The 22,845-nt window shown below is 42.3% G+C and overlaps 1 protein-coding gene across 11 annotated transcripts in view; it reads left to right on the forward strand.

The window, feature by feature from the left end:
- The window catches only part of megf11 (multiple EGF like domains 11), a 578,352-nt gene that overhangs the window by 444,193 nt on the left and 111,314 nt on the right, over nt 1-22,845 (forward strand). For all 11 annotated transcript variants that reach the window (XR_010000925.1, XM_062963273.1, XM_062963274.1 and 8 more), the window contains 3 exons: nt 11,249-11,369; nt 15,635-15,798; nt 17,380-17,482. Coding sequence is in view for 10 of the 11 variants with exons in the window: in XM_062963273.1 (XP_062819343.1) it covers nt 11,249-11,369; nt 15,635-15,798; nt 17,380-17,482 (388 nt within the window). In the remaining variant the exon portion in view is untranslated. The remainder of the gene's footprint in view (nt 1-11,248; nt 11,370-15,634; nt 15,799-17,379; nt 17,483-22,845) is intronic.

Consider the following 22,845-nt stretch of genomic DNA (forward strand, 5'->3'; position numbering starts at 1 on the left):
CGCTCCGATGGGAAATGTGGATTTCATTTCACATTATTTGCTTTGGATCGTTATAAGCATGTCCTTTTTTTTGGTATCCCTCTCTGCTGCTGCCTGCTGATTTTTTAAAAATCATGTCAGAAGTGAACTGAGAACATACTGCAAGTCGATTTTGGTGTGAGAGAATCGACCATCTACAAAGACGTTGCCCAAGAGACACCCAGATGTGTTACCATCCTTTTGGAAGGCTCCTCTCATGCCCCTGCATGGGAAGCTAGAGCTGACAGGTGGGAGCTCACCCCATCTCGTGGATTCGAACCGCCAACCTTCAGGTCAGCAGTTCAGCTGGCACAACGGTTTAACGCATTGCGCCACCATGGCCCCATCTGCTGCTGATTAAAAAAGAAGACATTTTGGGAAGGTTAAGTGCAATTGCAGCTCAGGTTGTGCTTTTGGAAGGGAAGGGACACAAAGATTTGTTGTTGTTTGTTTGTTTGTTTACTTATTTAAGAAATGTATATCCTGCCTTTCACCACTCAAGGGCCAAAGGCCAACAAAACACAATACACAAGTTAACACCAAGTTAAAACCGAAGGCTTTCATGGCCGGAATCACTGGGTTGCTGTGAGTCTTTCGGGCTTTCTCTCCTGACGTTTCACCCACATCTGTGTCAGGCATACCTCACAACCTCTAAGAAAAGCTGCCACAGATGTGGGTGAAACGGCAGGAGAGAAAGCTTCTAGAACATGGCCATACAGCCCGAAAGACTCACAGCAACCCAAGTTCAAACCATAAATATTAGACTCTTATAAAGTTCATTAAAATAAATTACAGTAACTTTGTCGACACAAAAAATTGTAGTTGTTGTTAGGTTTATTATTGTTAGGCTTGTTACGTTTATATTTATGTGTATCTATACCTCACTTTTTCGCTCCTCAAAGAGGACACAAAACAGCTTACATGAAAAGCATCACAATGTGGAGCTACGGTGTCCACATTGTGCCAGCTGAACTGCTGACCTGAAGGTTGGTGGTTTGAATCCGCAAGACGGGGTGAGCTCCCGTCTGTCAGCCCTATCTTCTCATGAGGGAACATGAGAGAAGCCCCTCGCAGGATGGTAACACATCCGGACATCCCCTGGGCAACATCTTTGTGGAGGGCTGATTCTCTCACACCAGAAGCGACTTGCAGTATGTTCTCAATTAGCTTCTGACATAATAAAAAAAAATCACAATGCAGTTTAAATATCCAAAATCAAAGAGGACACAAAACAGCTTACATGAAAAGCATCACAATGTGGAGCTACGGTGTCCACATTGTGCCAGCTGAACTGCTGACCTGAAGGTTGGTGGTTTGAATCCGCAAGACGGGGTGAGCTCCCGTCTGTCAGCCCTATCTTCTCATGAGGGAACATGAGAGAAGCCCCTCGCAGGATGGTAACACATCCGGACATCCCCTGGGCAACATCTTTGTGGAGGGCTGATTCTCTCACACCAGAAGCGACTTGCAGTATGTTCTCAATTAGCTTCTGACATAATAAAAAAAAATCACAATGCAGTTTAAATATCCAAAATTATACACACATTAAAACAGAATTAAGGTAAAGGTTTTCCCCTGACGTTAAGTCCAGTCATGTCTGACTCTGGGGGTTGGTGCTCATCTCCATTTCTAAGCCGAAGAGCCGGCGTTGTCCGTAGACATCTCCAAGGTCATGTGGCCATTGGCATGACTGAATGGAGCGCTGTTAAGGAAGGGGGAGTGAAAAGAAGGGCAATTAAGGCAGAAAAAACATATGTCTGGGAAGGCTCAATGTATACATGACCTTGGAAATGTCCGACTTTTGACAATCCAAACTTTGTAGCTTCTACATATGTCGCCTTGGCTGTCACGTATGTGCCCCAAAGCCTTGCCATTGCTTGGAGTAAATTTGGGATGGAAAAAGTCCTGAGACTTCGTTCTTAAAGACCATCTTTTGATCCTTGACAGCACTTCCTGCAGGTGTCATTGCTCAGAAGGGAGAATTATTGTTCTTAGGTGTATCCAACTCCATGGTTACAACACGTTTACCACTTCTTTAACTGCTGTGATGCCTCTGCTAGATTTTACACTATGTTACAAAATTTGAAAGATTTTCTGTTCGTGGTTTGAAAGAGCTATTTCCTGTTTAATTGTGTGGTCCTTACTTTGAAAGTAGTTGTTCTACTCCAGAAACTTTGTTGTTGTGGCAGCCACAAACTAGGTTGAATTGGTTGAGACCCTGTGCTGCAGGATGTCCCACAAAAACAAAGTTTTGGCAGTTTAATACACTTTTCCCATGTTTTGATGATAGAAGGTAAAGGTTTTCCCCCGACATTAAGTCTAGTTGTGTCCGACTCTGGGGGTTGGTGCTCATCTCCATTTCTAAGCCGAAGAGCTGGCGTTGTCCGTAGAATCATAGAATCATAGAATAGTAGAGTTGGAAGAGACTTCATGGGCCATCCAGTCCAACCCCCCGCTAAGAAGCAGGAAATCGCATTCAAAGCACCCCCAACAGATGGCCATTCAGCCTCTGCTTAAAAGCCTCCAAAGAAGGAGCCTCCACCACAGTCCGGGGCAGAGAGTTCCACTGTCGAACAGCCCTTCTCACAGTGAGGAAGTTCTTCCTGTTGTTCAGGTGGAATCTCCTTTCCTGTAGTTTGAAGCCGTTGTCCTAGTCTGCAGGGCAACAGAAAACAAGCTTGCTCCCTCCTCCCTATAACTTCCCTTCACGTATTTGTACATGGCTATCATGTCTCCTCTCAGCCTTCTCTTCTGCAGGTTAAACATGCCCAGCTCTTTAAGCCGCTCCTCATAGGGCTTGTCCTCCAGACCCTTGATCATTTTAGTCACCCTCCTCTGGACGCTTTCCAGCTTGTCAACATCTCCCTTCAACTGCGGTGCCCAGAATGGGACACAGTGTGATTCCAGGTGTGGTCTGACCAAGGCAGAAGAGAGGGGAGCATGACTTCCCTGGATCTAGATGCTATTCCCCTATTGATGCAGGCCAGAATCCCGTTGGCTTTTTTAGCTGCCGCATCACATTGTTGGCTCATGTTTAACTTGTTGTCCACGAGGACTCCAAGGTCTTTTTCGCACACACTGCTTTCAAGCCAGGCATCGTCCCCCATTCTGTATCTTTGCATTCCGTTTTTTCTGCCGAAGTGAAGTATCTTGCATTTGTCGCTGTTGAACTTCATTTTGTTAGTTTCGGCCCATCTCTCTAGTCTGTCAAGATCGTTTTGAATTCTGCTCCGTAGACACCTCCAAGGTCATGTGGCCACTGGCATGACTGCGTGGAGCGCCGTTACCTTCCCACTAGAGTGGTACCTATTGATCTACTCACATTGGCATGTTTTGAACTGCTAGGTTGGCAGAAGCTGGGGCTAACAGCGGGCACTCACTCTGCTCCTGGATTTGAACCTTGGACCTTTCGGTCTGCAAGTTCAGCAGCTCAGTGCTTTAACACACTTCGCCACCGGGGCTCCAAAAAAAACCCAGAATTAAACATTAATGCTATTGATTAAAAATTAATCGTTAATATCCTTAAAAACGTATCCAAAGCTAAACATGAGGGCATAACCCTGCTGTCTTGACCCTCCAAAGGAAATGGCCCGCAGTCAAAGGCAGTAAGAATGCCTGATTCCTATCCAGAGTTTTCCCTTCATTGCAAATAACATCTTGGGAGGAGAAGCTGGAATTCCACAGAGGGAAGGATGAAGAGCAGCCTCTTCAAACAGGCGCGTGGCGCAGAAATCCCACAGCAAACAATTAAGTGCCATTGCGGTGGCCCATATGGACTCCGCCGCTGTTGAATGGAGAGGTATTAAATACCAGTCTATTTATGGCACGGTCCTTTAATGTAGCTGTAACGTGCCATCCCCTTGGGGTTGTACATTTCCACCTTTTTGAAACTGAATTAACTCTCATTTCCCATTTTAACTCTCCCACAACGGCGGCCTAGAAAGCGCAACGCCAATTAAGTTGCCGAACTCTCTAGAGAAAGGAGCCAAGGCTGGAATGGAGGAGGAGAGCGATCTGTGCGCGGTCAATGGGATGGAGAGAAGGCATCCAAATAACACTAATGGAATGTCGGACTTGTAAATGACTGGCAGGGGAGATAGCACATTGTTGTCATTACTGGAGGTGGGAAGGTTGCGTGCATGTGTGTTATTTGTGTGAGAGTGCCCGCACACATTTAATTCCATAAGCAATGCTCCCCAAATGGAGGTGAGGATGTTAATGATTTCTCCCCTAGGATTAATATTATCTTGCAGCCGCTGTGGTTGATGTTGAATTGTCCTTTGCTCCTGCAGAATTAACACTGAAGCCCTATTCGTGTTTTTCAGAACTGGGTCCCACTGGGTTCAGAGGGCCTTACTCTCCAGTCTTATAAATGCTTGTGAATGTGACTCAGAGAGCAGAACATGGAGAAACTCCTGTCTTGGGATGAGAGGGGGATGTATTATTATTATTATTATTATTATTATTATTATTATTATTATTATTATTTTATTGTATGAGACAGCAAACAAGATAGATATGCTGGATTTCGTATCACAAAATCACAAATCGAACACTTCCCAAGTGTCTAGGACTGTGTGATGTATATTCAGATGATGCACGCAGATCCCAGTAAAGTGGCCTTTTGCAGTTGGCAGATCGTAAGTTTGTCAATGTCTATTGTTTCCAAATTATTATTATTATTATTATTATTATTATTATTATTATTATTATTATTATTATTTACATGTACATAACACACAGGACACATGCAGGTCCAAGTGTCTGGGGTTCGTCTCTGAATATCGGGCTCTTCCAAGAAGATAAAAGTTTCTCCTGACGTTGAGTCCAGTTGTGTCCGACTCTGGGGGTTGGTGCTCATCTCCATTTCTAAGCTGTAGAGTCAGCGTTGTCCATAGACACCTCCAAGGTCATGTGGCTACTGGCATGACTGCATGGAGTGCTCTTACCTTACCGCCAGAGCAGTACCTAGTCATCTACTCACATTTGCATGTTTTTGAACTGCTAGTTTGGCAGAAGCTGGGGCTAATAGCAGGAGCTCACCGCGCTTCCCAGATTTGAACTGCCGACATTTCAATCAGCAAGTTCAGTATATCAGCGGTTTAATCCTCTGTGCCACCTAATAATAGAGGTATTATTATATTATATTGTATTATTATTATCATTATTTTATTATATTAAAGGAAAAGGTTTCCCCTGACGTTAAGTCCAGTCGTGTCCGACTCTGGGGGTTGGTGCTCATCTCCATTTCTAAGCCAAAGAGCCGCTGTTGTCCGTAGACACCTCCAAAGTCATGTGACCCGCATGACTGCATGGAGTGCCGTTACCTTCCCGCCGGAGTGGTACCTATTGATCTACTCACATTTGCATGTTTTTGAACTCCTAAGTTGGCAGAAGATGAAGCTAACAGCATGCACTCACTCCGTTCCCCGGATTCAAACCTGCGACCTTTCGGTCTGTTAGTTCAGCAACTCAGTGCTTTCACACCTTGCGCCGCTGGGGGCTCCCAATTATAATATTATAATTATAATTATTATGTTATTATATTATATACTAGCTGCGCCATCGCGGGCTCCTTACCCATATTTAAGCGAATCTACTACACCATTGTGTGTATCCTTCATCAAGATCCTTCGTAAACAAGCTCTTGGTTTGGCTGCCTGCTGTCATTGTTAGGATAATTCTTTGTCCATTTAAATCTTAAGACCCCATGAGGCTTGTATGTCCTCTGTATTCCCATCGCTCCTCCGCGTCCGTGGCCCAGTTGAAATGTAAGCAGCGACCTCTTTGAATTACAGACATCCCTCCGCTCCTCTTTTGTTTATTTCAATTTGAAAAGAATTTCATACACACGGATACGGCAATATAAGTAATACATAACTTTGTACGGCAGGCCATTTACCCGGTGTTGTGAAGTCACGCTTCTTTGGAGCCTTGCTTTATGTGTTTGTTTGTTTTGTTTGCTCGCCTACATTGGCGAGGACCGGGATTCACAGGACATGAAGCCCTTGTCATCTTTTGTGATTAGCGCTTAGTTTGCGATGTTTTCCATAATGAGCAAACAGCTGTTGGGAGAGATTTGCCGCCCTGCCTTGCCCACCTCCTGCTGAACCGCTGCCAGGACTTTGTCCCCGTTCTCCTTTTACACCTTTCCAAAACGGCTCATGCCATAATGGTAATTTCAGGCAACAAGGCAAGCTGTGCAGAAGGACATTGTCTAAACCAACGTTGGATACCTTCGACTATCTCCAGGTTCCCAAATATACTTTCTTTAAATGTTGAAAATCCCACCTTTTGTTCTTAGGTTTGGGCTTCCAGAGAGAAGTCATAACATATGATTTTTTTTAATACAGTGACAAGATCATTAGATGCCAATGTCCCATTATATACAACTAGCTGTGCCCGGCCACGCGTTGCTGTGGCGAAGTATGGTGGTATGGGAAATGAAGTATTGAGGAATTGGTGGTAGTTAAGGTAAAGGGTTAAGTCCAGTCCTGTCTGACTCTGGGGGTTGGGGCTCATCTCCATTTCTAAGCCAAAGAGCCAGCATTGTCAGTAGACTCCTCCAAGGTCATGTGGCCGGCATGACTGCATGGAGCGCCGTTATCTTCCCGCTGGAGCAGTACCTATTCATCTACTCTCATTTGCATGTTTTCAAACTTCTGGGTTGGCAGAAGCTGGGGCTAACAGTGGGGGCTCTCTCCGCTCCCCCAGTTCAAACCTGCGACCTTTCAGTCCAGAAGTTCAGCAGCTCAACGCTTTAACACACTGCGCCATCAGGGGATCTTACTTTGTAAAGGTTGTGAATATACAATATTTCTGGTTTTTTTGTCTGTTGGAGGCAAGTATGAATGCTGAAATTAGGGGGAATGATTAGGATGTAATGGCCTTGCATATTTAAAGCCTGGCTGTTTCCTTCCTGAGTGAATATTTTGTTGGGAGGTGTTATCTGGCCCGGATTGTTTCCTGTCTGGAATTCCCTTGTTTTCAGAGTGGTGTTCTTTGCGATATTAATTAGATAATCTGTGGAAGAGGCCTAAGTGAAGCCTAAGTCTGCCTGTCCCCTGGGGTGAGTCGGTTGCTAGGAGACCAGGTGGGCGGAGCTTAGCTTTCTAACTGGCAGCAATTGGATAAAAAACAATTATTCCTCTCCCTCTAATTAGGACTTTATTTTTCTTTTCTTTTTGTTGTATCAACCTAGAGCCGTGGATGATGGGTTGTGTTGTCAAATTTCAAGGTTGGGGGGCCTGTAGTTTTGTTGTTTTGTCCGCTGCCCTGATGCCATCACTCTTTTATATATATAGAAGATGGCATCCCGTATATAAATTGACAAAATCAAGGTTTGCTTTTTAGAATTGGGATGTGGGATTATTTTCAAGATGTGAATGATTGAATCTACAGATACAGAATCCATGGATTCACAGGGCCAACTGTACAATTTTTGCTGTTACGTCCATGGCATACAACTGTTGTATTACAGCCTGATGCTGATGGGTTCACTGATAGTTTCGAGAGAATTGTGGGATTTCCTGTGAAATTTCCTGGGGCACAAAGTGAGGAAGATTCAAGTCAGGGAAATGATTGTTCCAAGTACAAGTATCAGGATCATCGTAGCAGCCTGGGACTGGCTGCTTCAGTTCTCTGCCTTAAAGAAGGGAGATGGGATGTTTTGAGTAGAATATCCTTTAGTGCTGTTATTCTCAGTGATTTAGAAATATAGAATAAAGCCTTTGCTTCCAGCTATTGTTGTGAGCTTGATTGACAACAAGGCCTCAAGATCAGTTAGAGGAGCCAGAAACTGCAACATTAGATAAGGAGTCAGGCAAAGAGCTAAGTGATATGGAAGGCTCCCAGGGAAAAACATCTGGAGCTACGGAGGTCAACAAAAGCCTTCATTTAGGGATTAGAGCAGAAAATAGGCAGAGCGCTTACATGGAAAAGTTAGAGAATTCATGGGAAAAGAAATGACTTCATGAGTGCTTATTAATTAGCAAGATGTTTACCTAAGAGTGAGTTCAGGCAACATAGCATACAAGTGAGAAGCTAGGCCTGAATTCTCTGGTTCTTGTTTCAAGTCAAGCCATGGTTTTGGATTTAAGTATCCGGACGTTTTCTATGCTCTTGTTTTTTTTTTATTCTTGCTCAAGTTTTACAAAGTATATCTTTGCTGGTGGACTTATGCTGTGCTTGTGACTTTCTGGCTATTCCTGGACCATATTACCTTGGGATTTGCAGGAGACATTTGTATTACTGCCTGGTTATCACCAATTGCTAACCCTTTTTTGGATTATACAGCATCTTTTCTTATTCCTGATTTTTCATATATTTTATGAGTTTTTCCAATATACTGTTTGCTTGTACTCTAGACTCTTGTGTAGCACTGTAGTCATAGGAGTTTCTAGGCCTAGAGTACAACAATGACATCCCATAGTTGTATCACCTAATTCAGAGGTATATGTTAGATAGATTATGCATTGATAGACAGCCATGCATTGGCTGTAACTGGTAAAACTGGTGTAAAAATACATTTCTAATGGACATATGGTCACACACCTGCTTCATGATTAAGACTGAGTCATGACCATGTCACTCATTCACTTTTGTCCTTAGCTGATGATGAGCAAGCTTGGAGGGATAGCTAACACTCCAGAAGACAGGAGCAGAATTCAAAATGATCTTGACAGACTAGAGAGATGATTGGCCGAAACTAACAGAATGAAGTTCAACAGGGACAAATGCAAGATACTTCACTTTGGCAGAAAAAATGGAAATCAAAGAGACAGAATGGGGGACGATGCCTGGCTTGACAGCATTTAGATCCAGGGAAGTCCTGCTCCCCTCTATTCTATTCTGCCTTGGTCAGACCACACCTGGAATCACACTGTGTCCAATTTTGGGCACCGCAGTTGAAGGGAGATGTTGACTCTAAGCTGGAAAGCGTCCAGAGGAGGGCGACTAAAATGATCAAAGGTCTGGAGAACAAGCCCTATGAGGAGCGGCTTAAAGAACTCGGCATGTTTAGCCTGCAGAAGAGAAGGCTGAGAGGAGACATGATAGCCATGTACAAATATGTGAGGGGAAGTCATAGGGAGGAGGGAGCAAGCTTGTTTTCTGCTGCCCTGGAGACTAGGACGCAATGGAACAAGGGCTTCAAACTCCAGGAAAGGAGATTCCACCTGAACATCAGGAAGAACTTCCTCACTGTGAGAAGGGCTGTTCGGCAGTGGAACTCTCTCCCCGGGGCCGTGGTGGAGGCTCCTTCTTTGGAGGCTTTTAAACAGAGGCTGGATGGCCATCTGTCGGGGGTGCTTTGAATGCGATTTCCTGCTTCTTAGCAGGGGGTTGGACTGGATGGCCCATTAGGTCTCTTCCAACTCTACTATTCTATGATTCTATGATTCTATGGTATAAAAGAAGGCAGCAAAAGCATGTCTTTCTCTTGTCTTGCCATCTTGTCATATGTCTGTTGCTGATAACTATTACTCGCCGTGAGTATATTGCTGTATATGTCATTGACTGATAGGGGATCAGGGGATCCTGATCTGTGTGTATATAATTGTACATAGAGCAACATGTCAAGATTAAAAGTCTCCTGTGAGTTTGGATGAAAACGGAATCAGTGAGTTTTCTTAAACAGTGAGCAGCACAAGGTCAGATGGTGCAGTTGCACTCTGCTGACAATTGATAAGCACCCTGCTACGTATGGGTTTATTTTTCTAGCTTTGCACTGAGTCAATCAGTCTGTTGCAGAGTGTATCTAGGGAGGGCATGATTGGAAGGAAAACTATAAGTCACACACCTATCCCGCCTTGATAGTATATATAGTCTAAAAATTAACAATTTCCTAACATAAGGATGGATTGAGGTCCTGCTGGTATCTTATACATGTGTCCACTGTCTTCCATGTGTGGTTGTACTTCTTTAGCTATTACGCTAAAGGTCATAGTTGCACAAGCAGTTTCATAAATACGAGCCAGTGGTTCAGTTTTGAATGGTAAGTGCTCAGACGTTACTTCAATTGGGATGGTTTAATCTAATTACGAAGACTCAATCCCGACGCTGCCACCAATTGTGATGGTGCTAAAGCCAATTGGGAAGACTCAAGCCAATTGTAATGGTGTCAAAGCAAATTGTAAATGCTGTTTCCACTGCTGAGGGGATTTTTGAATCTTTTAATCCCTCTAGATTATATATATATCACCTTTATATGAGGGGAAGGATTACAGGGGGTGATTTATTAAGGTAACTGCCACCAACGTGAGGCTTTTGAATTATCACCGATGAAATTTGGCTCCACAGACGCAGATGAGATGAAATGAGTCAGTTGTTAACAAAGAACAACAAGTTTATTGCGTACAAAGCTTATGGTTGCAGGTTGATTGATTTACTTATGGAACTTTAGATAAACAAGTGGTTTAATAACTCTTATAACCACCACACCAGTAGTCTCTGGTGTAATTCCACTCTCACTCTCCTACTGATGATATAAATTGTAGTGAACTCTAACCTCAGCTGAGCTCCTTAGTGAACAATGTCCCAACTACAATAAAAGCCTTTAATTTGATCTACTACCGATCAAATTCCTGATCACTAGTCCTTCCCAACTAGAAATCTTGACTAGGCTCCCTTTAGTCTGCCTTGACTAAAGATTTTGGCCAGGCCTGTCTCCTCAGCCCTTCTTGACTGAAAAGCCTCCAGCCACGCACACCTGGCTTCTTTTAAAACTCTCACTTTTTCCTTTTCTTGGCTCCGCCCACTTCTCCCTCTGGTGAGCTAGCCAGCTCCGTCTCCTTGGTAATAGCACTACTGTGGATTGAAACAAGATGGTTTCTGTTTCAGCTACTGTGTCAACTAAACACAAATACATACTCTAACAGTTAAAATTAAACTTAATAACTATGACTTCTCCACAGTAAGCAACTATTTTTCAGTGCCTTTATTCTGACACTTGATTCATAGGAATGTATACCTCACAACCTCTGAGGATGCCTGCCATAGATGTGGGCAAAACGTCAGGAGAGAATACTTCTGGAACATGGCCACACAGCCCGAAAGACATACAACAACCCTATGTTCCACATTGTTTATCTTTTCCCATGAAGTGTCGGCAACCCAAGCCCTGTCTCCATTGGATTATTAAGGATTTGGAAATATTCCCGATGCAAAAGTCATCTTCATTCTTGAACAGGCAATTCTCTCTTGTTCAGCCCTGTTTCCTCTTTCTTTTCAGGGAGAGGACTGCTCCATTACATGTGCAACCGGAACCTATGGAGTCAACTGCTCAATGGATTGCTACTGCAGAAACGACGGCGCATGTTCCCCGGTGGATGGGGCATGCTTTTGTAGGGAAGGTAAGGTCTGTCCTCTTTCCAGGGCCAGCCCTAGAGTGGCATAAATTCGTCTTTCTCATGTAAGGATTTCAGGCCATGAAGGAAGCAATAGTTTCCGGAGTTATTCCGGTTGTTAATGTCATGCATAGTCTCCGACTGTAACATCTGAGTGGTTTGTGGGCATTTCTGAGTAAGCATCAAGTGGGGAAAGGCCTCAGATCCCTCAGACTTGTTATCTAACATGGATCTCTGATGTAGTTTGAACCTCTGCTTTCTTTCATCGATCGCACAGCCCTTAGTGGATAACACTATGTAACAAATTTTGAATTTTTTTCTGTTCCTGATTTGAAAGTATTATTCCTGTTTACTTGTGCAGTACTTAATAGGCTTGAGCGATCCATGAAAAAATTGATTCTAAACTCGTTTCAAAAGTAGGGGGGGTAGCGTTTTGTTTCTGATGTCATTTCCGAATTTTGCCCCCCCAAAATTCGAAATTAACGAAAATTCGTTAGTTTCAAAAGTAATTCGTTAATGGCGGACGCGTATGCACAGTGGCCCAAAACAGCCCAAGGGGGGGGGGCTTTTATGTGGCTCTCCTGCACTCATTTTTTCAGCTATACTGATCAAATTTGGTACAGTGGGAGAACACAATCCACCCTGCTTGCTCGCTAAATTGCAGAGCGTTTGCCCTTTCCTAAGATTTATTGCGCAATTTCATAGTTCATATTAAAAAACTTTATTTAACAATTGCAAAAATCTGTTCCTGCTTTTGAATTGTTATTTCCTGTTCAATAGGGGTTCCTTCAGTGTGAAAGTCCTTCAAATACAAATAAACAAATTACAAAAACAAATACACCCTCCCTTTTGCCCAAGCCAAGTGGTATTGCGGAGGATGATGGGACTTGCAACCTTTTGCCAGACTTTGCTAGGGTTGATAGGAGAAAGAGATTTGCAGCAAGCCCAAATTGAGCAGCTCAGGGAAGAAAGGAAAGAGAAAACAATACACCCTCCCTTTTGCCCAAGTTGTTTTTCGGTGGATTATGGGGAGTTTTGCCAGACTTTGCAAAATGAAAATTGGAATATTTGATTTCTTCTATTTGCAACTCACTTTAATGCCTATGCAAAGAAAAGTTTCCTAATCAAACGAAAGCCCACCCCGCACCCAGGCAATATGGCGCAGCAGAAAAATTTCAGGGCTGGTGGGCAAATGGCAAATGCCAAGATGGTGGGGAAAAAAAGCCCACAGGCCCTTTGAAAAAACACCCTAACCCACCCGTTTTCCTCCTCAGTCCTCGCCCACCCACCCTTTCTCCCTGTCTTCTTTAGCTCAGCCAAGGAAGGAAGCAATCTTGCCTGCCTGCCTGGAATCTCAGTCCCAACCACCACCCTCTCTCTGCAGATCCCGAGCCAAATGAGCCACGAGGCTCCCTGTGCTCGCTCTTTTCATTCAGGACGTACAAGCCCCTCGCCTGGGTTAAACGTGCTCTCTGATTGGCCACAAGGTGGAAACAATATCTAGGTTGCCCCAGTGCACTTAAACAAGTTTGGGTGATTTGCAAAACCTTGTTTTCCTAGCGAAAAAAAACGACATTAGAAAAAGGGCCTATCGCGGTTCGAAACCGCGGGATCCACACGAGTGGACAATCTAGGTCGAATATTGCTTCACAAGTTACAAAACTAACGAATTACTAACGACAAACGGGGAAATCGAATTATTTGAGCAAGCCTAGTACATAATAATAATAATAATAATAATAATAATAATAATAATAATAATAATAATAATTTTATTATGACACAGCAAACAAGATAGATATGCTGGATTTCATATCACAAAATCACAAGTCGAACACTTCCCAAGTGTCTAGGACTGTGTGATGTATTTTCGGATGATGCGCGCAGATCCCAGCAGGGTGGCCTTTTGCAGCTGGCAGATCGTAATTTTGTCAATGTCTATTGTTTCCAAATGCCGGCTGAGATCTTTTGACACGGCACCCAATGTGCCCATCACCACCGAGACCACCTGCACTGGTTTCTGCCAGAGTCTTTGAAGTTCAATCTTGACGTCCTGATAGCGGCTGAGTTTTTCCTGTTGTTGTTATTATTATTATTATTCCCCACCACCATCTCCCCAGAGGGACTCGGGGCGGCTTACAGATATAAAACAAGCATACAATGGTATCAAATACAAAAAACACAGAAATAAAATTAAAAGGCATAAAACAAAATCACAATCATTGTAAGACACGTGTTAAAACACAGCAGTAGAATCATAAAATGAACTGGGCAAAGTGCACTGAGTGAAACTTGTAAACATGAAGGAAGTTAAGGTGCTATAAGATCATGGGGAGAACCTTAAACTGGGGTGAACCCTGTGGCTATGTCGAGGAGTTAGCCAACAGGTACTGAAATGGCAGACAAAGGTTTGAGGAAATGAGACAAAGAGAGTTCCGGTGGCTGTAGAAAAAATGACATTATTCTCAGTGGCCAGTGAGAATAAGCAATATAGAAAAGACCTTCCCCTGTAATCAGGAAAGCGAAGGTACCTAGACAAAGGAACACAGATCCTTATATACTATTTTGGCCTGCCTCTATCTACATCACATAGGTATTATCCATCACCAATTAGTGTCAAAAAAGTCTTACTTTGCACTTACTAAAAAGCTATCTTTGCATTTTCCTAAAAATATAGACTACTTCAAGACCTCTGACCCTCCATTAGCCTTATCTCTGGAATCCTCATCTCAGCTTTTAGGGGTTCTCATTAATTAAGGAGTTCCCCCTTATCTTAGCTGTCAGAGAGCCATTAGCACTCCCCTCATGGCGCCAGGTCTTATCTTGACATCCCAAAAAGCCTTAATTTGTCTTTTGTCCATTAGCTTATCTATTCTTGTTGACACTTAACATATGTCCCTGGCACTTAGGGTGAACTTTGGTCTTTGCTATGGGGAGACATCTATTGCTAGGCAGAACATATTTTAAGGCTATGCACACAATCTGCTGGTGATTACATATTTTCCTGTTTCTATTTCTTAACATGATTACATTCAATATATAGTTTCCAATACCAATGCCCTTGTTTTTATTGTTTCCTTGATTTGCATTGTAATGGATATTATTATTTATTGTATTGTTCACTGTGTTGTGATGTGTTGTTCTTTTATATGCTGTTTATATTGTATTGTTCTGGGCATGGCCCCATGTAAGCCGCCCCGAGTCCCCGTTGGGGAGATGGTGGCAGGGTATAAATAAAGTTTTTATTATTATTATTATTATTATTATTATTATTATTATTATTATTATTATTATATTTTCCCAATACACCTTCATCAGTACAACTGGTCAGAAGTAACCGCAACTTACGTTGAAAGTTGTCTTACTCCAAAATCTTTGGGGGTTTTTTTGTGCCACAAACTAGGTTGAATTGATCAAGACTCTTATGAGAAAAACTGGAGCAAAATGTGCTACAGCAGGATGTCCCAAAACAACAAAGTTTTTTGCAGTTTAATCAAACTTCCCCATGCTTTTATGATAGAATCAATTAGGAAATGACATTTATCACCCATGAACAAAAATCATGTTACATAGCGTAATGTATTGGGCCGGGCTGTGGCACAGCTGGCTAGTAACCAGCTGCTATAAATCACTACTGACCGAGAGGTCATGAGTTCGAAGCCCGGGTCGGGTTAAGCCTCCGACCATTAATAGCCCCGGCTTGCTCTTGACCTATGCAGCCCCGAAAGACAGTTGCACCTGTCAATTAGGGAATTTTAGGGACGCTTTATGCGGGAGGCTAATTTACAACACCATAAAACTGCCAGCAAAACACGAGGAAAGGAATGAGGAAGTACAGCCACTCCTGGACGGTGAAGCAACAGCTCCCCCTGTGGCTGGAATCATGAAGCTGGAAAAATGTTAAAAATGCCTCTGAGTCTGTCTAATGTATGTTGTTCGTCTGCTGGCATTGAATGTTTGCCATATATGTGTTCATTGTAATTCGCCCTGAGTCCCCTTCGGGGTGAGAAGGGCGGAATATAAATACTGTAAATAAATAAATAAATAATTGTCTCCAGGAGATGAAATGCTGCCATACTTTCCCAAGTATACTGTCACCAGGTTGTTGTATGGCCATGTTCCAGAAGCTGACACCCATCAATTGGGCACATACCGAGAAACCTGGATATGTGTGCAACAGCATCACGTTTCCAAATGCATGACTTTTCCGAGGACCTGCAAAGAGGAAGGTAACCACAGCTTCTTCTGCCTTGTTTCCTGTGGTTTTCCAGGGTGGCAGGGAGCGGACTGCTCCATCCCATGCCCAAGTGGGACTTGGGGCCTCAGCTGCAACCAGACCTGCTTCTGCGCCAACGGAGCTGCCTGCGACCCCATGGATGGGCTTTGCCTGTGTTCTCCTGGATGGCAAGGAGAGTTCTGCGATGAGCCCTGCCCTGTAAGTCCGTCTCTCATCCTCCTCTGGTACAGCCATTGAGATACAGAGATAGAGTGAGTCAATATGACAAAGAAGCTCTCCCTGTTTAACACCAATTAGATTAAATCAGTGCTGAAGAGGATGTCAAAAATTAGGTTCATATACCCATGTACCCACAACAGAAACAGCATTATTGTCACTGTATAACAATATTAAATCCTCACAAGAAGTGAAGGAACTAATTTCCAATTTATTAATGGCAGGAGACTGATAGTAGCTTCAAAATGGAAAGATAAAAGCGAAATCCAATTGGAAGAATGGTATAGAGAAGTTTGGAATATAACGATTCACGGCAAACTGGCTTGTGACGTCAAAGTTAAAAAGGGAATATGGAAACAAACGGACCTTTGGAAAATATGGGGGAAGTTTATAGAATTTGTGTTTGCCGAAGGACAGTGGAAGAAACCTGCAAAAGAAACTATGAAATTATGGAGATAAAGAATTCGATAAATTGGTCCAGGGGAAGGTAACAAAAAGAAGAGGAAAAGGGGTAGCAGGAGGAGGAAAAAGTTAAATATATTTCAGTAATTAGAATTGTATTAGAAATATAAATGTATTAGAAATATAAATAGATAAGGAAAGTTTAAAACTAATCCAGGTGTCCTTTTATTATTACTTTTATCATTATCTTGCTTTATTAATTATTAATTCATAAAGTAAAGGTAAAGGTTTCCCCTGACATTAAGTCTAGCCGTGTCCGACTCTGGGGGTTGGAGCTCATCTCCATTTCTAGGCCAAAGAGCCGGCATTGTCCGTAGACACCGCCAAGGTCATGTGGTTGGCATGACTGCATGGAACGCCGTTACCTTCCCACCGGAGCAGGACCTATTGATCTACTCACATTTGCATGTTTTCGAGCTGCTAGGTTGGCAGAAGCTGGGGCTAACAGCGGGAGCTCATTTCGCTTCCCGAATTCGAACCTGTGACCTATTGGTCCGCAAGTTCAGCAGCTCAGCACTTTAACATGCTGCACCACCGGGGATTCCTCTCTCTCTCTCTCTCTCTCTCTCTATATATATATATATATATATATATATATGAATTAATGTGTGTGTGTGTGTGTGATACATATGTGATATATATATATATATATACCGTGTCTTATTTTTCCATGAAGAAGAATTCACGTTTATTGTTGAACAAAAAATGAACATTGATTATATACTGTACAGTAGTTGTCATCAGAAACCAGCATAACCAGACAAACTGTGAATCCTATCAAGAATTTCTTGTTACTACCAATATTTCCATGTACAACACTCTTACGTTGTACATTTACCAATTTGCATGTTCTGGTGTTCTGTTTGGTGCTTCCAAATAAAAACTTTGCTAAGTCTTACTTTCGGGGGAGGCCTTATATTTAGCAATTCAGCAAAACCTCTACTAGGTCTTATTTTCTGGGGATGTCTTATTTTAGGGGAAACAGGGTATATAAGCAATGCTCCAGAAAAGAATGTTTAAATTGTAGAATGCAAATGACTATATGAAACTGTATCTTTGTTTACTCTCCCTAGCTAATGTTTCTCCCTCTCTTTTTGGAAGGATGGAACATATGGCCTGAATTGCAGCGAGCGCTGTGACTGCAGCCATGCAGACGGGTGCGATCCCATCACCGGATATTGCTGTTGCCTTGCCGGTTGGACAGGTAAAATTGCATGAGACTCTTTTATTTATTTTTTTGAGAGAAAAAGCAGGATATTATTATTATTATTATTATTATTATTATTATTAATAATAATAATAATAATAATAATAATAATAATAATATGTAACAAAATATGAAAAAAATATGTTCCTGGTTTGAAAATATTCTTTCCTGTTTAATTGTGCAATCCTTACTTTGAAAGTAGTTGTTGTACTCCAGAAACTTTGTTTTTGTGCCACAAACTATATAGAATTGGTTGAGACTCAATGATGAGAGTTTCATTGACAAACTGGAGCAAAATGTGCTATAGCAAGATGTCTTGCAAAAACAAAGTTTTTGCAGTTTAATAAACTTTTCTCATGTTTTTATGATAGGAAACCAATTAGGAAATGACATTTATCACGTAGGAACAAAAATCGTGTTACATAGTGTTCTATTCCAGAAACTTTTGTGGTTGCCACAAACTGTGTGGAATTGGTTGGGACTCGATGATGACATATTCATTGAAAAACTAGAACAAAATGTGCTGCAGGATGTCCCTCCCACAAAGACAAAGTTTTTGCAGTTTACTAGGTTGCTGTGAGTTTATATAACAGGGGGTTTATATATCTGTGTAAGGTCCAGGATGGGAGAAAGAACTCTTCTTTGTTGGAGGCAAGTGTGAATGTTGCAATTAATTACCTTTATTTGCATTAATTAGTCTTTCAGTTTCAAGGTCTGGCTGCTTCCTGCCCGGGGGAATCCTTTGCTGGGAAGTGTTAGCTGACCCTGAATGATTCATGTCTGCAATTCCTCTGTTTTCTGAATATTCTTCTTTATTCACTGTCCTGGTTTTAGAGGGGGTTTTAAACACTGGTAGCCAGATTTTGCACAGATATATAAACCCCACTTGCCTTGTTTCCAACTGACTTCACAACCTCTGAGGATGCCTGCCATAGATGTAGGAGAAATGTCAGGAGAAAATGCTTCTGGAACATGGCCATACAGTCCGGAAAACTCACAACAACCCAGTGATTCCGGCCATGAAAGCCTTCGACAACACATTTTGCAGTTTAATAAACTTTGTCTACGTTTTTATGATAGAACCAATTATGAAATGACATCTATAACCCAGGAACAAAAATCATAGTGCTATATAATGTGATGATGATGATGATGATGATGTAGTAGCCGCTTGATCCTTGCACATTATTTTATTTTATTGAATCCATTCCATTGATGTTGCACTATTTCAGGAGATCACTACTTTGCTTTCGCTTCATTCTAACCTTTCGAAATATGCGTCTTTTCCTGCATTTCCCTCCTTATTTTCAAACTAAAGTTAGCAAACAATTTAAGAGGGTTGTTGTATGTTTTCCGGGCTGTATGGCTTGTGAGGCACCTCTGAGGATGCCCAATATAGATGTGGGTGAAACGTCAGGAGAGAATACTTCTAGAACATGGCCATACAGCCCGGAAAACATACAACAACCCTGTGATCCCGGCCATGAAAGCCTTCGACAACAAATCAATTTAAGATTTATACGATCTGAAGAGAAACCAGAGTATACTCTGGTTTCTCTTCGGATTGTATAAATCTTTCGCAATCAGTTTTAAAAATCCATTGGGAGAAAGAGGAGTAGAGCTCATAGGGAGGAATGGGGTCTGCCTGCAGTCAATAAATCTGAAAATGGATAATTTTGGGAGAAAATGCAAGAAACGACATCGCCTGGCAGGTATGGATAAATGATATGATTTGCTATTTGCCTTCCCCAGTATTATAATGGTACTGTATACCCATTACAGCGGAGTAACCTCCTTTCCTTGATGACATGTTTTATTTGCACTTTTAGCACTTTGGCCTAGATCCTTTGAACCTATCCATGGTTTTAACATTTTATCTTGTATGTGGTTTTTATGACTTGCTTTTATTGTCTGATTATTGGTTTTATTGGTTTTATTGTTTTGTTTTTTGTTCTGTTCGGGCTTGGCCCCATGTAAGCCGCCCCGAGTCCCTTCGGGGAGATGGGGTGGGGTATAAGAATATTATTATTATTATTGTTATTGACACAACAACGTTGTATGACACAGCAAACAAGATAGACATGCTGGATTTCGTTTCGCAAAACCACAAGTCGAACACTTCCCAAGTGTCTAGGACTGTGTGATGTATTTTCGGATGATGCATGCAGATCCCAGCAGGGTGGCCTTTTGCAGTTGGCAGATCGTAATTTTGTCAATGTCTATTGTTTCCAAATGCCGGCTGAGATCTTTTGGCACGGCACCCAGTGTGCCCATCACCACCGGGACCACCTGCACTGGTTTCTGCCAGAGTCTTTGAAGTTCAATCTTGACGTCCTGATAGCGGCTGAGTTTTTCCTGTTGTTTTTCATCAATGCGACTGTCACCTGGGATGGCGACATCAATGATCCAAACCTTTTTCTTTTCCACAACTGTGATGTCTGGTGTGTTGTGTTCCAGAACTTTGTCAGTCTGGATTCGGAAGTCCCACAGTATCTTTGCGTGTTCATTTTCCATGACCTTTGCAGGTTTGTGATCCCACCAGTTCTTTGCTGCTGGCAGGTGGTACTTGAAGCATAAGTTCCAATGAATCATTTGGGCCACATAGTTAGGGTTATTATTATTATTATTATTATTATTATTATTATTATTATTAACATAAAGGGGCTAAACCCCATGGTAATATGATGCATGGTAATATGATATGAGGCATCCCAAGTTGGGGTGGCTAACACTTCAACCTATTGACCTGTTTTAAAGGCAGCGGTTTATGTTGTTTTTAAGAGATGCTGGCTCAACTCTAGCCAAGTTGGACAGCGGCGGAGGAGGTGGGCTAGCGGTGCTTTTCTCTGGGAAAGTGGCCACTCTCCTCCAAGCTGGAGACGGGGAGTAATTTGGCACATCCCTGGATTTGTTGCTGCTCCTTGGTTAAAGTGCTGGGCCTTAATTACTGGCCCTGGACGACTTCCGCTGCCTTTCTTTCCACCAACCCAGCGGCAAGCGCTCTTGAAAAAACAGTAGGGTGGTGCAGGAAGCATCCCAAAATCAAAAGGCAACTATATATATATAGCTCATTAAACAGCATGGAAGGAACCCAAACAGGAACGAGAGGCAGCAACGGAATGGTGTTGCTTGGAAACCAAGCACATTTATCGTGGGGCACCGGCGGCATGGCAATCCACAACGTGGCCGTGGCCTTTGTCGTGCCAGATGCTCACCTGGCCTCCTCGCCGTCGGAGCCTTTATTCCAGATGGGCAGCCAAACAACAAAGGTTCCTCTTGATACCTGTCGGAAAGGTATTGTGGTATAAGTGGCCTTTGTCAGCAAAGCACATGCCTGTCGGAGATGCACCGCAATGCATGACTTCTCCCAGGGTTTATTATTTATTTATTTATTTAATACATTTATATCCCACCCTTTTCACCCCGAAGAGGACTCAGAGCATCTTACAAATTAAATTATTTATTTATTTACAGTATTTATATTCCGCCCTTCTCACCCCAAAGGGGACTCAGGGCGGATTACAATGAACACATATATGGCAAACATTCAATGCCAACAGACAAACAACATATATAGACAGACACAGAGGCATTTAACATTTTTTTCCAGCTTCACGATTCCGGCCACAGAGGGAGCTGTTGCTTCACCGTCCACTAGTGGCTGTACTTCCTCATTCCTTTCCTCGTGTTTTGCTGGCAGTTTTATGATGTTGTAAATTAGTTAAATTAGCCTCCCGCATAAAGCGTACCTAAATTTCCCTACTTGACAGATGCAACTGTCTTTCGGGGCTGCATAGGTCAACAGCAAGCCGGGCTATTTAATGGTCGGGGGCTTAACCCGACCCGGGCTTCGAACTCATGACCTCTCGGTCAGTAGTGATTTATTGCAGCTGGTTACTATCCAGCTGCGCCACAGCCCGGCCCTCCAGTGGCCTAGGGGATAAAAGCCTCATGACTTGAAGGTTGGGTTGCTGACCTGAAAGCTGCCAGGTTCAAATCCCATCGGGGAGAGTGCGGATGAGCTCCCTCTATCAGCTCCAGCTCCATACGGGGACATGAGAGAAGCCTCCCACAAGGATGGTAAAACATCAAAACATCCGGGCATCCCCTGGGCAACGTCCTCGCAGACGGCCAGTTCTCTCACACCAGAAGCAACTCCGGTTGCTCCTGACACGAAACAAAAATTAAATTTACATCCAATATTATATTATTAGCATAGCACACTACTGGCAATAAATTACCATATTGTACTATATCTATATATTGTAATATTATTAATAATATGACATGTAATATATAATATATAATAAATATCATTATATTGTATTATTAGTATTATATTGTATTACAAAATAATATTATTAATATTATATGCATATACAATGTATTACAATATTATATAGGTAAAGGTAAAGGTTTCCCCTGACGTTAAGTCCAGTCATGTCCGACTCTGGGGGTTGGTGCTCATCTCCATTTCTAAGCCGAAGAGCCGGCATTGTCCGTAGACACCTCCAAGGTCATGTGGCCATTGGCATGACTGCATGGAACGCCGTTACCTTCCCACCTGAGCGATACCTATTGATCTACTCACATTGGCATGTTTTCGAACTGCTAGGTTGGCAGAAGCTGGAGCTAACAGCAGGTGCTCACTCCGCTCCTCGGGTTTGAACCTGGGACCTTTCGGTCTGCAAGTGCAGCAGCTCAGTGCTTTAACACACTTCGCCACCGGAGGCTCCTATATTATTGTAAATTATATATATATATATATATATATATATATATAATTAGCAAAACATGTTACTGGTGGGAGGGGCCTTTCCTATGGACTTTCCTATGGACTAAACCAGTGATGGCCAACCTATCAGCACTGACATGCCTAGCCATTTTTGCTGACACGCTGCTGCATGCAGATTGATTGGATGACTATGTCTTTTGTGGCCAAATTTGGTTTGATTTGGTCCAGTGGCTTTGTTGTTTACTCCATGGGAATTATGCACATTACATCATCATTATATCATTCTATCATTATTCTATTACTATTGTAGTATATTATAATATTATTACTATTATATTATTATTATATTATTCATTATTCATGACGACATTGAAACTAGAATAGAAATTAGCGTGGAAACAGCGAGAGGAACCATAGATTGTTGTACATGGAAATAATGGTAGTAAATAGTTATTGATTTATTTAATACAGTTTATACATTTTTGTTATTTAAATTATACATATTGCGAAATTATGTTTTTTTTCTCAAAGTGACACACCACCCAAGTCATGCTAGGGTTTTTTTGGTGAATTTTGACACACCAAGCGCAAAAGGTTGCCCATCATTGGACTAAACCAGGGATCC

The sequence above is a fragment of the Anolis carolinensis genome, unplaced genomic scaffold, assembly GCF_035594765.1.
Source record: "Anolis carolinensis isolate JA03-04 unplaced genomic scaffold, rAnoCar3.1.pri scaffold_11, whole genome shotgun sequence".
NCBI lineage: Eukaryota > Metazoa > Chordata > Lepidosauria > Squamata > Dactyloidae > Anolis > Anolis carolinensis.